Raw genomic sequence first — 15,818 nt, 5'->3', positions numbered from 1 at the left:
CTCCGATCCTGACACAGTAGGTGCTTCGAGTAATGCCACAGATCTGGCAGGAGATTTAAATCTTTGTGCAATGATTTGTAAGGTTTCAGCCTCATAAGATTGGAAACTAATCACCATCCGATTGACAGATCTGATGGTTTCAACGTGAAAGATGATACGGTGCATTGTAACATGCCACGTTTGTACTGTGGTTAGTACTGCCTCAAGTGAAAGCAACAAACCACAATACCGCAGAGAGACAGGTGTGCAGAAAGCTAGTGCAGATCTTGAGTTAAAAAAAAGCAGCTCTGTAGGGTTTCACCTCATGTCCAGCATTAGCCCTGAATGTCACAGTAACAGCAGCAAATGTCAATGAAAGCAAAACTATCTTTCAGTATGAACACAAAACATTCAGAGAATTCATCTGTTTCATTCAGCTCTAAGCAAATGCTGATTATTATCAGGTCAATACGTGTTAGCTCTCAGATTAGTATCTGCCGACTGCAATGTGTAGCTTTGAACTTCAGCCACCCCTTAGGCACAGAATCACTCAAGTTCCTCTGAACTAACATTTGAAATTTTCACAGTGCTTTACGCATCAACACCTACGACTTCTCAGTTAGATACAAGGAGCAAAGGGCTGTGCAAAGAAATGTCAATGTTTGCTAGTAGTGTTAACAAATAATTCAACGTGATCAAAACCACCAAACCTGTGCTTTCTTTTTATTCTATAGATCATGTGTAGTGTTACATGGTAGAGTGAAGATTTTGAAGAGGTTATAATCTCTTTATAATAATAATAAAGAGTTGTAGTAGGCAGGTAGGGGTGTGTGTGAGTGTGTGTGAGAGAGAGTTAGGGAGAGAGAAACAAAGAACACCAACTGGCACACACCATCGTAGCTTGAACTCCATCTATATTTCATATGATATCACTGCGCCATTAACTGAAGTTAACTTTTGTGACATGTGGTTTCACTTCACATGTGGTGGTTACCACGTGATGTGGTATCAGGAAAAAAAATTCAGAGACCTGTCAGTGAGAATGAAGGGAAAGCACCATCAAATAGACAGATCCGCGTGTGCAGCGGCTTCACCTACAGTGAACTACCGTCAGCCAACATGACTCCTCTCAGAGGTGAGTAGAGCTTAGAAACATAGTTAAAGGACGTTTGTGTGCGCTGTGATGAATGAATGAATAAATGCAGACAAAAAACAAAAAATACCAAAAAGATTGTGTTTCTTAAATCTCACGTTTTATATTTTAAAACTAATGATAGCTGCTGTGGCAGTTTCATCTACTATTGAACACTTAACATGGACTTGCATTTTTTTAGTGTGTTAAAGCTGCTTTTTTAAATACTAGAGACTTTGATTCAGCAACTTTACAACTACCTGCTTACTGGTGGTAAAATAAAATAATAATAATTGCCTTGCATGGTTTGTTCTAGTATATGTCTGTCGCAAGGTTAGATAAATCACAAGGTTGCATTTGGTGTAATAATCTGGGCAAAGTCGAGTGTAGATTCATCCGCTGCGACAGCCCCTTGGGAAATAAAGGAGCAGCTCAAAGTATCATTTTTGAAGAAGCCCAAATTACTAAAAATACACTAGTAGCATTTAAAAGAACTTACATCAACAATTAGGAAATAGAAGCAGATTTTATTGCGGTTGGTAACACTTGTCTTTAGTTTTAAATATTATCAACATATCAGTAATGTCACAATCTATTAAAAGTCTCATTTATCTTAACAGTTTCACTAATCAGATTTGTGAGTACCACAAATAACTTTCATAAGAAAAAAAAAAGAAGGAACGGAGTTTTCCCCGATGGCCACATGATCAAAAGCCCCGAAAACAGATTAGAAAAGATAAAAGATGTAGGCCAGAAGGGGGAAAACTTCTCAAACAGTCTATGATTGTTTGGCAGTAATAAAGAGTCGTTGCAGTCAAACAGTGAAAACAGTTATTGTCAAGTCTTTTACAAGCATAAAATCCCACACATGTAGACAATGTAACAATAATAGAAGAAGAAAAACAAAGAACCAGCTGTTCTCTTATTTACAGTTGGTCACCACAGCGGATGGATCTGCTGTGACAAAAATGTGACAAAGGATTTGTGTTTCTTCCCGAGCTTTCAAATGTTAACCAGTACTATACTAATAATACTTGACAATAAAGCCAAATATCAAATTTCACTCTGGGTTAAAAGCTGACAAATAAACACGAATTTCATGCGTGTTATAAAGGAAATCACCCTAATACCACCAATTAACTAACTTATTTTGGGTTTGATAGCTTGATTAGTTCAAAAGATGTGATCTGTACCACGCACGCATCTGCTGGATTTGTGTAACTCCAATGCAAACTGTTAGTCATGTGCAGAAATACACACACACATGCACATAGTGAAATTGTTAACGAACATATTTCCTTACAGACGGACAAAAATAATACAATCCAGAATAAGTAGACCATTTTTGAGGTGTCCAGGCCCAATACAATATTAAAAACTAATAACACCCTTCTTTGAATTTTGAAGTAGAAATTTAAAGGTCATTCAGCCCTCTATGGCTTGAGGACCAATTGATTTGGAAGTTGGGTATTATCTGCATAGAAATACATGTATATGGGTTTTCTACTAAACCTCCCTCGCACAGAAGCTGAGGAAGTCCAAAACTAACGTTTGAGCATCTTGAAAAGTCATCGTTTATATGAACACTAAGCTTGTCTCCACAGATCCTATTTCTAAAATAAATAAATAAATAATCTACATTTGTTTTTCAGCTCTCCAGAACTTTCTGCCGACTGTGCTGGTATGGTTAATGACCTCTAAGGTAAGAGAAACACCTCACTGAAGCTCTTCTTCCAGCTGTAAATATGTTTGGGATAAATAGTATTTACCGAACCTCAGTCTTCCCCTGTGGTACCAAGTGCTCCCCCTCCCCCCAGGAAGTGGTGGTGTAAAAGTACAATGTACCAAAGGCAGGTGGCAGGTGTAGTTTTGTCTGATCTGCTCTGTTATTTTACTTTTTTCATGTGTTTTTTGCTCTGTTTTTGCAGCCTTGCTTGTCCGACGATGGAAATTACACAACCACTACATTCACAGATTACAGCTTTTCCAGCTGGGATTATAGTGAGATTCCTGAACTCTGTAAGAAGCACTCCAATCGGCAGTTCCGCTTCGTGTTTATGCCCATCTTTTTCTCCATCATCTGCTTCCTGGGGCTGGCAGGAAACATGCTCATCATCCTCACTTATATCTACTTCAAGCGACTCAAGACCATGACCGATGTGTACCTGCTCAACTTGTCCTTTGCAGACCTGCTCTTAGCCCTGTCCCTCCCCTTTTGGGCAGCCAACTCCATGGTAGAATGGGTGCTGGGTCTAGGGCTGTGCAAAGCCATGTACACCATTTATAAGGTCAGCTTCTACAGCAGCATGTTGCTTCTGTCCCTCATCAGTGTCGACCGCTACTTTGCCATCTCCAAAGCAATCTCTGCTCACCGCCACCGCTCCCAGGCAGTGATTATCAGCAAGTTGTCATCAGCTTTGGTCTGGGTGTTGGCCCTGATCTTCTCTGTGCCAGAAATGGTGTACACCACCATCAATAACAACACCTGCACCCCTTTCTCCAGCAACTATGACCCACTTCGCATCACCGTCCAGGCAACTCAGATTGCTTTGGGTTTTGTCCTTCCTTTCTTGTTTATGACCTTCTGCTACAGCAGCATCCTCAGGACCCTTTACTATGCTCGTAGCTTTGAACGGAATAAGGCCATCAAGGTGATTCTCGCTGTGGTCGCTGTCTTCTTGGTCTTCCAGACGCCTTATAACGTGGTCCTGTTTTGGAACACAGTTCTTACAGCACGCGGAGTACCGATGGACTGCAAATACGAAATCAACCTCCTCTATGCCACTGACACGACCCAGAGTTTGGCCTTCCTGAGGTGCTGCCTGAACCCCTTTGTTTATGCCTTTATCGGTACAAAGTTTCGTTATGACCTCCTGAAACTACTGAAAGAGTTTGGCTGCATGAGCCAGGAGAGGTTCTTTAGGTATACCTGTGGGAGGAGGCGGAGCTCAGTGCCCACTGAAACTGAGACCACCACCACATTTTCTCCTTAAAACAGCGTCCGTGTGGAGGAGTCAGCACCTTCAGCCTAGTGTTACACACCTGCTTACAAAGAGCTATGGACAATATCAAAGCATATGTTTTTATATGTAGATAGCTTAACTGGGACTTTTGTGGAGGACTGCACAAATAAGCTGAACTAAATTTGGCTCAATCTTAATTTTATGTCGCTGCTTGAAAAAAAAGAAAGTCTGAATGACACAAATGGATTTCCAGATGTTTTTCTGCTCTCCTTGTTTTTGTATATTTGTTCTAAGGTAGAATATTTCAAGATGTTTGTGATCTTAAAGAAAAATGTCAACAGTATTAAACACCTTACCACACAGTGTTACAAAAACAGAAAAGTGCATTTTTAGTTAAAAATAGGTTTGATATACACAGAAGTTTGATCTACATAGATTCTTTTTCTTTTTATCACCTGAGTTTATTTCTGTCTGTATCTGTTAAACAACTTTCATGATCATTTTTGCATTTGCTACAATGTATATTATTTCTGTCTGTTTGTGCTTGTTATTCAAAGCAGGGTATATCAAATCAAACTAAAGCCAGCTGTGTACCTTTTATTTGTACTTTTCTCTGCCATTTGTAAATAGCCCAGATTATCAAAACAAGATTAAATATATTAAAACAAGATTTCAGGCGCACTTATTACATCAAAAATAGCAATGGCATATTCAGAGAAATTACAATTAAAAATGTGCACTTTGTCATACTTCATATGCTAGCTGCACAGGATCTGTTGTTCTTTTTTGTCCTGTATATAGTGTTCCAACACTGGAAGCTCACATTAATCATGGTAATCCCTGCGAGCTAAAAGCTCAGGCTTCAGACGTCTCAATCTTGGCACTCACCTGCTCTCCGATATCAGTTTGCAAGGGGCAGCCAATCAGAAAAAAGATGATGTCAAAGCATGATTCAGATAGCGTATGAAGGTCTAGGATAAACACATAATGCATAGAATAAATAAAGATTATTCTGAATTTTGAATCATGTAAAGTTACTCTAGTATCTACAGTTGTAAAATAATAAAAATATTAAGTTGGAGATTAGTTTGACTATTTCTTATGCAGGGCAGATAAAAAGACAAGTCAAAACAAGAAATACTTTATCACAAGAGTTGAGAAATGAATATGTTACATAAGCCAATCAAATTAAAACAAACACACAAAAGTGATGAGATCAATAAATTTAAATATGCCAAAACAAGAAGCTTAAATCCAATCTGACTGAAGGTACTGAGGTGTGAGATGTGCCGTATCTGTCCCTGTAGCACTAGAGCAGCAACTGATTTTGGACTAAAAGTCTAGTAAGTTGTGCAGAAGGTGGCGAGAATCCATTAACTAACCACATCCCTTCGACACAGCGACAATTGCTGCAGCTGCAATGATTTACTGCTTTAATTACAAATACAAAGTATTAAGTGTCACAGTTAGAATGCAAAAATAGATAAGGGAAGGATTCTTGCCAAATTTGGAAAGGATACAATTCATCACTCGTTTACTCAAAGTTCAGTTGAGGATAGAAAATAAAAACAAAAGAAACAAAAGAAAGACAAAACAGATGAGTCGACAAAGAGTAACACGGGGCTATTCATGTACACAGGGTTGATTAAAAAGATGCACAGCTGAAAGGAAAGAGAGACAACACTGACATTTAGGACAGCACTCACAACCACAAAGGAAGGAAAAACAAAGTCAAAATAGAGCAAGACAAAACAGAAGACTAACCTTCAAAATAAAACGGGGAAGTAACAAAAAGACCCACACCAGACGTGGTAACAGAGAGAGAGGAGAAGGCACTGACGAGACGAGACAAAGGAGGAACATAGTGGCAATTACTGAGGGAACTAAAACTACTATAACTAATAATAAAAACCAAGACATGAATCAAAACATCACATAACCGAAACTCATCAGCGGAATAACCATGAAGTATAAATTGGAATTAAAGAATCCGTAACGAGACGAAGAAATCGAAATCCACGACACTGAGTGTGATTACAAGGGTTTGTGGTTTACACAGATTTTCATCTGTTAGTGAGGTAGGTGGCTCTAACCCAGGGGTGGGCAACTCCAGGCCTCGAGGGCCGGTGTCCTGCAGGTTTTAGATCTCACCTTGGGTCAACACACCTGAATCACATGATTAGTTCGTTACCAGGCCTCTGGAGAACTTTGTTGAGGAGCTAATTTAACCATTTAAATCAGCTGTGTTGGTTCAAGGACACATCTAAAACCTGGAGTTGCCCACCCCTGGTTTAGTGCGTGACGCCACCAGGGGTGCCACTGGGGATCTGGGGCCCCATGGAAAAAACATATCACTTTGGGCCCCACCACTTTAACAAAGGAAACCACGGCAACATATAACACATTTTTATTTCAGGGAAGATTGATGAGATATATGCAAGTCATATTTTACATTTTCATATTTTTTTTATGATAATTGATAAATTAAATTTTAAATTTTACTTTTTCAGTGATTGGTGGCTTAAACCAAATACATATAAAATATATGTAAGTTTTTTGGGATGGAAGTGAATTTCAATACTCATCTATAAAATTGGGTAAAATAAATTTTTACTGCTTTAACATAAAACTTAAATAATCCTTCGATTATGAATTTTCAAACAAAATATAGTGAACTAAAATACGTCTCTGTCCTGAGAACTGGTGGAACTCAAATAGGTTTTAATTGTTTTCAGCTTCCTGAAAGCTCTCAGCACCTGCAACAGTCATAAGACAGTGTGGAAAATAAACGCAGAGTAACACACACTTCTCCAAAAACGTTCTATTTAAAGAGTGTGTAGAATGCAAATATTATTTCCCAAGAGGCCTCCTGCAGGTGAAAAAACTTCTTGATGTGAAATATCTCACCTGTTTCTTTAGATATCAGGGCCGGTTCAGTGTCAGGGGTATAAGGAGATGGGAGTGGGGCAGCTAAGCCTGAGCCACAGGTTTGATGTGTTTGGCCTGGCAGCAGGTCAGCAGGTAAAGTACAAAGAGTCTGCCTGCGCCGATTATATGTTAGCTAAAAAAACAAAAACACATGATTTTCTGTTAGAAATGAAATAAGTTCACTAATCCAAGGAAAGTCGAGCAGGTTGGGGAGGAGAGGATGTTGTCTAAGCTAACATCCATCATGGACAACACCTCCCACCCCCTGCATGAGACTGTACGAGCACTGAGCAGCTCGTTGGGGCTTTGGAGACTTGTGGGTGTTTTTGACCGTAACTCCCATCCTGCAACGTCATCCACGCCAAGCTATATGAAGGGGGATGAGTCTTAGTACACCTGGACAGAAGCGGCAGAATGCCAAACAGCCAACTGTCACACATCAGTGAAAGGGGACAAGGTGAGAGACACTGAGCGATCCAGAAACCACACACAGGCGTTAATAATCATTCCTCGGTAGATTTACCTACTGCAAAAACTGAAAGCTCTCTTAGTCATTTGAGCCTTTACAGTGAGTAAAGCTGTGCTTTTAAGACAGTCAAAAGCACCGTGCTGCAAAGGATTTATAACAAGCTATCAAATCCAGAATGATGTGGAGGTAAATATATAAATAATGCTCAACGAGTTTTGGGAACACCAAGATCAAGAAATGAATCAGCATTTTTATAACACTCTTTACAGACAACTTAAAGGCAGATTAACCCATTAATACACAGAGCACGTCCTTTAATAAGGAATGATGATACTGCAGTGGTTAGGTGTAATAAGGGTGGGCAGGAGTCAGAGTGCAGGAACATTTTGGAGCGGCCCAGAAGAAATCACCTCCTTCTGAATGTCAGCAAGACAAAAAAGATGCTGGTTGACTTCTGGATGAAAAACACTGCGACTACGCCCATCAGCATCAGGTCAAAGCAGCGGACACGCTGGAGGAGCAACAGTGACGCTGTGTACAAAAAGGGTATGAGCAGACTCCACTTGTAAGGAAGCTCAGATCCTTTAAGGTGTGCAGCGAGATGTTGGAGATCTTCTACTGTGGTAACGATAGTGCCAGAAACACCAGCAGGATCAACAAACTAATCAGTGAGGCTGGAAGCATCACTGGAGACTCCATGGGAGTCAGGCATCACTGAACAAACTGCTCTCCATCACAGTTTTCTATAAAGCTGTATAATAAATCTTCATTCTGTGAGGTGAACACACTCGTCAAGCATCAGATCCCAAAGAGATTTTTGTATTATACCTTCATGCAGCAGTTTTTCTTACAGTTATAGTGCACATATTATTTATTAACGCAATTTTAACTTCTTTCACATAAACAGGTCGATGGATAGATGCACCAAACCAGGAGCCAAGATTTCAGGGCACATCTGTACTCGTTTCTACACCAAATCATCTGTATAGCGTCTGATATGTCATCAGTGCTTCTTCAGATTGTGTTATCACAGAAAAGCACTATAGGCAGCCCATCTGCAGACCACTCATCATATTTGAAATCATTTTTCCAAATGTGTTAGCACTCCACCATCATTAAACTTCCCTCATCTCTTTAAGTGAGCTTTGAGTTTTCATTTAGAAGAAATTATTGGATTTCACGAGCCTTTTTTTTTTTTAGCTTGCTAGTTACCAAGTGTGCATGAGCCTAAATTGCCTAAAAAAAATAATATAGTCATTAATATTTTTTTCTGTAGTTGTACAGTGCAAAAATATATTGTACAGTTGTCGCAAAGCACACCAGTTGGGAACCACTGCCTTAAGCACGCACACAGATGTATTATGGTCGTGTAAAAGTGCTGCAGATAGCAAGTTGTAATTGTGCATTGTCAAAAATACTTACATTACTTTTTAACTCCCTCTCACCCCCAACATCTTCTGGATTAGCTTTTCTTTCTTGTGTCTGCTTCTGCACCCTTGAACTTTACACGTCTGCACCGCATGATCTCACACACACACACACACACACACACACACACACACACACACACACACACACACACACACACACACACACACACACACACACACACACAGCTTCAGCACATCCTCTACAGCCTCACGGCGCGTATAATTTAATGTGCACACATACAATCAGACAACACCAAGCACCACTCGGGTCTATGTATCGCGCTCTTATGGAACCACACCTTCTTGCATATGATGGATGTGTGATTTTTCTCCTTCGTTTAAGCGTCACACACAGCGTGCAACGTCAGCTACACACACACACAACCATGGGTACACTAAAGTGTGCTAGGTTAAAAGGTTAAAGATATTTAAGACCTGTCACAGCTATAGATAAGCAAGTTTCCTAATGTGTTCTCAGCCTGCTATAACTCTAAGCAAAGAGGAGTGGCAATTTTAATTCATAAAAGTGTTCAAGTTATAGATCCAGGGGATAGATTTCTAATAATTAAATGATTTATATGTAACAAAACGTTATGTATTGTCAGCTCAAATGTTGATGACCCCTCATTCTTCCACGCTTTTTTTTTTGTGGTGCACTCTCTGAACACCCTGCTCAGGTTGCTCACTTGTTCTTGGGGGCGACCTCAGCCGTGAACTAAATGAAGAAATGGACATGCTCAATACAGGAGGAACTCAGTGCAACTGACAGTCCACAAATGTAATTAATCAGTACATGAGCGATTACGGACTTGGCAACGCATGGCGTTCCCTTCAGGCCAACCGTAGGGACTTTCTTCTCACGTCCATCACTTCTACTCTTGTCTGGATTATTTCCTAGTTAGCAGCTCACTGCTGAGTGACATTTGAGACACTTAGATGTAGGGGGTGTCCAAATTCATAGGGTGCATCCTCCTGAGGACCTGGCCTTCACGGTCTACGTGGGCCGGGTAGGCCGGAAGTGTGAGGCTGTGAAATTGCATGTGACCAGCTTTATATCATATAACCCCCTATTGCGGGGCGTGGTCTGCGGTGCCGCTGCAGGGGAGGCGGACGCAACTAAACAGCATCCGCAATCATGCCTTGCCAGGATAAAACACTGAACTGGGTCCTGAGTTGATGTTGTTGTTGTGGTGTATGTGGTGGGCTGCAGCCCAGCGTGTGAACAGCAACCAGAAGAATAAAATGTGTGAAATCCTCAAAAGCATGAACGTGTGGTCATCGGGTCTGTCGTGGTTTTGCTACACTCGCTTAAAAATATGTTACAGTAGATCGAGAACTCAAGAAAACCATGAATCAACATATGGTAAATGGCCTGTGGTAAATGGCCTGTATTTATATAGCGCTTTACTAGTCCCTAAGGACCCCAAAGCGCTTTACATATCCAGTCATCCACCCATTCACACACACATTCACACACTGGTGATGGCAAGCTACATTGTAGCCACAGCCACCCTGGGGCGCACTGACAGAGGCGAGGCTGCCGGACACTGGCGCCACCGGGCCCTCTGACCACCACCAGTAGGCAACGGGTGAAGTGTCTTGCCCAAGGACACAACGACCGAGACTGTCCAAGCCGGGGCTCGAACCGGCAACCTTCCGATTACAAGGATATGAAGATGCTGCTGACGTGAAGCAGAGCAAAGCTACAGAGGTTTTATTAGAGACTGAGCTAAGCATTTTCCAATTTTTCATAAATGGTAAAAGCTGAAATTTCTTCAGTATTGAACAGCCGAAATTTGCCTTTCTTGTCAGAGATTCCCTCCTAAAAAACAGCGGCCGTACACAACGGTAGACTGGTGGGTAATAAGCCAGTGAAAAATGCAGAAAACAGAGATTTTTTGATGGGAAACTGGTCTTGAAGTACACTGAGAGACAGCACTGTGCAGGAAGTGGGATTTTATTGTGGTGGAAGCTAAACGGCAAAAGTAAGAGAAAAGTCATGACGATGTTTTTCAAATGTGAAGTGTAGGTTCATCTTCTTTTCCTGCTGGTTCAGTGAGTTTTGGTCGGAGTGATGAAACGTGCAGTTTAAGAATCTGTGAGATGTGAACAGCGCTTTGTGTTTCTGTTTGCAGAATCTATTTACCTGCCCTTTAATTGCTCGGTGGTTGTTAAAATAGTTTTGTGAGTTATAAGCTGAGATTCTGGCGTTTCTGGCAAAATACATTTATATTTAAACATCTTTCAGAATTTAATTAATTGATATCGGACTATTCAAATTAAAATCTATTTAAAATCGGGAAATCTATTTTTTTAAACCCACAGGATCTAACAGAGGTGGAGGATGGACTCAACCTGGGTGTCTATTGCCTTATGTAGTCTGGGAGTTGACTGAATGTCTGGCAGGTGTAGTTTTCCCTCTGTGGTTGGGTCGGGTGGGCTTTCCTTGGCTTGGCCCCAAGATGGTGCTGCAGCCATGTACCCTGGGCTAGAAGGGCCTGGGGCCCCCTGCCCTTGATGTATTTTAGGGAACAGGAGTGCCTACTGGGGTCAGTGGGGGGGCTGGCTCCAGGAATCAGGACACTTTGCCCTCTGGGCCTTTCCTCCCCATCCCTAATTGCTTCCCGCTCCATCACACCACCAAACATGCAGGGCCTTGGACACTCTCATTACCTACATTGTCATAACACATACACCTCTTCTGGGTGGGCACACTGAATGGCGTCTAGACAGGGGGTCTGTTCGTTCAGCCTCACCCCACCTGACCCCACTTCTCAATTTTAAATCGCATGTAGACATTGAGGGTTCTGTGGAGGGGTCGTGCTGACACCAGCTGCTATCTGGCAGAGGGTTGTCTGTGCCATGCCCCCCTTTTTAAATGCACTTTAGAACACCATGCATGGACACCACGTATGAACAGGCGGAGTGAAGCATGGGCTCTTTTTACAACCCTGTTCCTTGTTTGCCATCTGGGGCTGGAGGTTGAGAGGACGAACTGGTCGTCCGTTTAGGGTCTGTGATGGTGGACTCCTCTGCTGCTGCGGGGACTGAGCCGGTCGGCCTCCACCCCAGAGTGAAGCGGACCATCTCCTGGGTCTGGGGCCTAAATATAGAGTGTATATGGGGAGTGTGAGTGTGTTTACAGTGTCCATTTCTGTGTGTCTCCTTGTTTTGTGTGCGTGTGTGTTTATTCTCAGGTTTGCAAAGTTGAAACAGACTGATTCAGTCTTAGAGCAGCTGTGTCTGTGTTTTATTTCCATCTTGATGCACCTGATTGTCAGAGGTGTCAGACTTGGTGGTCCCAGCTTTTAAAGTAACCATTTCAAAGTAAGGTGATGAAGTTGATTGTATGGTTGTAATGATTTTGGTTGCGCAGCTTCTCCGACCACAGATAGATATAGACGTCTTTTGTTTATGAACTCTTTATAGCTCCCTTTCTTTCAACCAATCAGCATTTTTCACCGACACACTGCACACTGTTGTACACACTGTTGGTGATGTACAGTGGCAGAAATAATTAGTTGAACATCTGCTAAATGAGTAAATTTGCTCACAAAGAAATGGACCATCTCTAATTCTTTTATGTCGCTTTCATTTTAATAGAGAGACATAGAATATTGTCCAAAAATTCAGGAAACACAGTACATACAAGTTATAACTTGATTTGCATGTCGTTGAGTGAAGTAAGTATTTGATCCACCCCAAACAAAACCTGAAATCCTTGCTGTCAAACACAGTGGCAGCAACGGTGAGAGATTTTGGCCCACTCCTCCTTAAAGACATTCTCTAAATCTTTTAGGTTTCTTCACTGTCTGCATGATTTGAGTTTCTGCCCCCAGCACTTTCTCCCAAGGCTTCTCTGTGTCATTTAGATGTTCACAGACAAACTTAAGACAGGTCTGTACCTGCGCCTTCTTGAGCAGGGGAATTCAAGATTTTGGTGTTGTCTGGCGTGTTATCAGCGCTGTTCTGGGAAACTATCTTCCCACCTGCCTTCAGATGATTAATAAATTTAGTTTGGGGCTGATCCACCACCTTCCTCAGAATCATCGTCACGCAAAGAGGCGAGATATTGCGTGGGGCTCCAGACGGAGGGTGACTGACGGTAAATGATAAATTGACTGTTCTTATGCAGCACTTTTCTGCTCTACTTGAGCACTCTTTTCTACACATAAGTGCTTTCTATCCATCTACACATTCAGACTCCAATCAGTGCATCAGAGGAGCATGGGGTTCAGTATCTTGTCCAAAGACTGAAGCAACGGATCTCCACCTGCTGAGCTACAGCCACCCCACGAGTGGGTGAGGAGGGTCAATTTACATTTCATCCATTTCTAAATAATTACGCACTGCTGTCACCTTCTCTTGACAGCTCTTTGGTTTTGCCCATGGTGGCAGAAAGGTTGAAATGGAGTTGAGATCAGGAGTATCTGTAATTGATTGATGGATTGATTGATTTCTGTGAGCCACATAAACACATCTGTAGAACCCACACTTCTGGCTGGGTTTTAGGGTATCAAATACTTGTTTCTCTGAATGAAAGTTATTTCTCTATACTTCTATATCTATCTGTATATGTTATCAGCCAGCAGGCCACACAGCCATGCTCTACCTCAGGTCTTTTTCCTCTGTCAGTCAGCATGTTATCCTCAGTAGCCTTTTTTCCTTTATTGCTTTTATTGACAGCTTTTTGTCTACATCAGGTGCAGGAACAGCCTGCAGAGCAAGAGAAACCACACTTCTTACTCCTCTCAAAGGGAACAAGGTGGGATTTTACATCTTTTAGAAGCTTCTCAAACGTGATCCTGAGCAGAGATCTCATTCCAACTGATTTATTTATTCAATATCACTGGTTTATTTCCCAATTCTCTCACCCCCCAAAGAGATTGGGCACTAAGAGAAATCAGTCTGTAATCCTACAAAAAAAAAAACTGTGCAAAGAAAATGTTTTGTTCTTCTGCTTCTTTTATCTGGAAATGTGCAACCTAATCCCGGTCCAGATTGCAAATGCTTAAGTACTCCTTGTGATTTCAAAACTCGAACAGGTCTTGGTATCACTCATTTAAATGTCAGAAGTCTTCTTCCCAAAATTGATTTTGTGAAAATTTGGATGAAAGAGTTAGATACTGATATTCTTATATCATCAGAAACCTGGCTTACTAAATCAATTCAGTTCTTTCCCAACATCAGTCAGGATTCAGAAAACAACACAGCACAATAACTGCTGCTGTTTAAGTGGTTAATGACATCGCTGATTTAATGGACTGCAAAAAATCCTGTGCTGCTCTTTTTCTTGACTTGTTAAAGGCTTTTGATACAGTTGACCGTGCTATTTTATTACATAGACTAAACAATATTGGTCTATCTGTAAATGCTGTAAGTTGGTTTTCAAATTACTTGTCACCAAGAAAACAGTGTGTCCGGGTCTTCTTCCTCTTTTCTCCCAGTATCCAAAGGAGTTCCGCAGGGCTCCATATTAGGGCCATTGCTATTTTCTCTTTACATAAACAACCTTTGTGATAATTTCTCGAATGCAGCATTCCATCTTTATGCAGATTAAATACAATTATTTATTGTTCATCCCCTTCAGTAGCACAAATCCTGCAATTTCTGCAGTCTGCCTTTGATGTCGTTCAGTCCCATTTAACTCAAGTTGGTGTTAAATCCAGAGAAATCCAAGTTCATGTTATTCTCAAATGGCAAAGAGTTGTTAGCTACGTCTCCTAAGATTAAAACAATTCAAGGAACTGAAATTGAAATGGTCACATCTTACAAGTATCTAGGGATCATTATAGATCAGAATTTGTCATTAAACTAAGTTTCTTTTTTAGAAATCAATCCTGTTTCTCCCTCCAAGTGAGAAAACACTTGATTCATGCAACTTTTTTACCTTTATTGGATTATGATGACCTGCTTTTTATGAATGCACCTGCCCACTACCTAAAGACGTTGGATACTGTGTACCATTGTGCTTTACGTCTTATTACCGGCTATGGAAATCGTGTACATCATTGTTCTTTGTATGCTGCTGCTAAATGTCCATCTTTGCATATTCGTAGACTCTCCCATTGGTTGATCTTTATCTATAAACCTCTCCTTGGGCTGGTTCATCTTATTTATGTGTTTATATGTGTAAAAACCACAACCAATGCAGCCGTCGTTCTCACAATATCCTACAATTGATTGTCCCAGAAATCAGAACAGAATTGGGGAAAAAGGCTTTTACATACGCTGCCCCTGCTTCCTGGAATAATCTGCAGAAGGAACTGAAATGATCAGAATTGGGAGAGTTTAAGTCTGTCTTAAAGGAACGAGAGAACAACTCTTTTACTGAGTGTGATTGTTTTTAATGTACTCTTAATTTGATCTGTTATTGTATATTTTTCACATGTTGGTATGGGATATTGTATTTGTTTTAAATGTTATGTACTTATGTGGTACGTGTATTGTGACTTTTGTTACCATGATGCCAGGTCTCTCTTGGAAATGAGATTTTTAATCTCAATGAGATTTTTTACCTGGATAAATAAAGGACTAATAAAAAATATATATTTTGTTTTTACACAGGAGAGACCGCAACATGTTCACAGCTTTAATTCTACAAACAGAGGTTTAAACACAGGGATATCTTAAGGTTTGTTTTAGTAAAGAAAGAATAAAAGGAACTATGATTGAGCAGCATCCAAAGAACACACAAAGAACGGCTTTGTAGTGAACTGAAACTGTGTTAAAAACAATAAAACATGTCCACTCATTGTGCTTCTCTTGATATTTCATGCCCCCCTCACCACCACCACCACACACACACACTTATTTGCCTTCAGTGAACTCTGCTCTTGTTTCTAAGGCAACTTTTCATCCAGTCAACATTTGACCTACACCCAGAGCGTCTTTGTTCAGGTTTATGAGATTAGCAA

The 15,818-nt window shown here is 40.9% G+C and overlaps 2 protein-coding genes across 3 annotated transcripts in view; one reads left to right on the top strand and one right to left on the bottom strand.

The window, feature by feature from the left end:
* The window catches only part of LOC113023585 (zinc finger protein Aiolos-like), an 82,647-nt gene that overhangs the window by 52,200 nt on the left and 14,629 nt on the right, over positions 1 to 15,818 (bottom strand). The window lies entirely within an intron of this gene.
* ccr7 (chemokine (C-C motif) receptor 7) lies at positions 883 to 4,744 on the top strand. The gene is made up of 3 exons (XM_026169747.1): positions 883 to 1,114; positions 2,764 to 2,813; positions 3,040 to 4,744. Exons 1-3 carry the CDS (start codon positions 961 to 963, stop codon positions 4,102 to 4,104), a joined length of 1,269 nt encoding a protein of 422 aa, XP_026025532.1. The 5' UTR covers positions 883 to 960; the 3' UTR covers positions 4,105 to 4,744.

Source organism: Astatotilapia calliptera, chromosome 6 (genome assembly GCF_900246225.1).
Source record: "Astatotilapia calliptera chromosome 6, fAstCal1.2, whole genome shotgun sequence".
NCBI classification, from domain to species: Eukaryota; Metazoa; Chordata; class Actinopteri; order Cichliformes; family Cichlidae; genus Astatotilapia; species Astatotilapia calliptera.
This window is presented reverse-complemented; position numbering and strand designations above follow the sequence as displayed.

Bases quoted from the DNA above. Each gene is read 5' to 3' on its own strand.
- ccr7 (XM_026169747.1), top strand. From the start codon at position 961: ATGTGGTGGTTACCACGTGATGTGGTATCAGGAAAAAAAATTCAGAGA. The intron at 1,115-2,763 runs GTGAGTAGAGCT...TTTGTTTTTCAG, and splicing joins CAACATGACTCCTCTCAGAG to CTCTCCAGAACTTTCTGCCG. The intron at 2,814-3,039 runs GTAAGAGAAACA...CTGTTTTTGCAG, and splicing joins TATGGTTAATGACCTCTAAG to CCTTGCTTGTCCGACGATGG.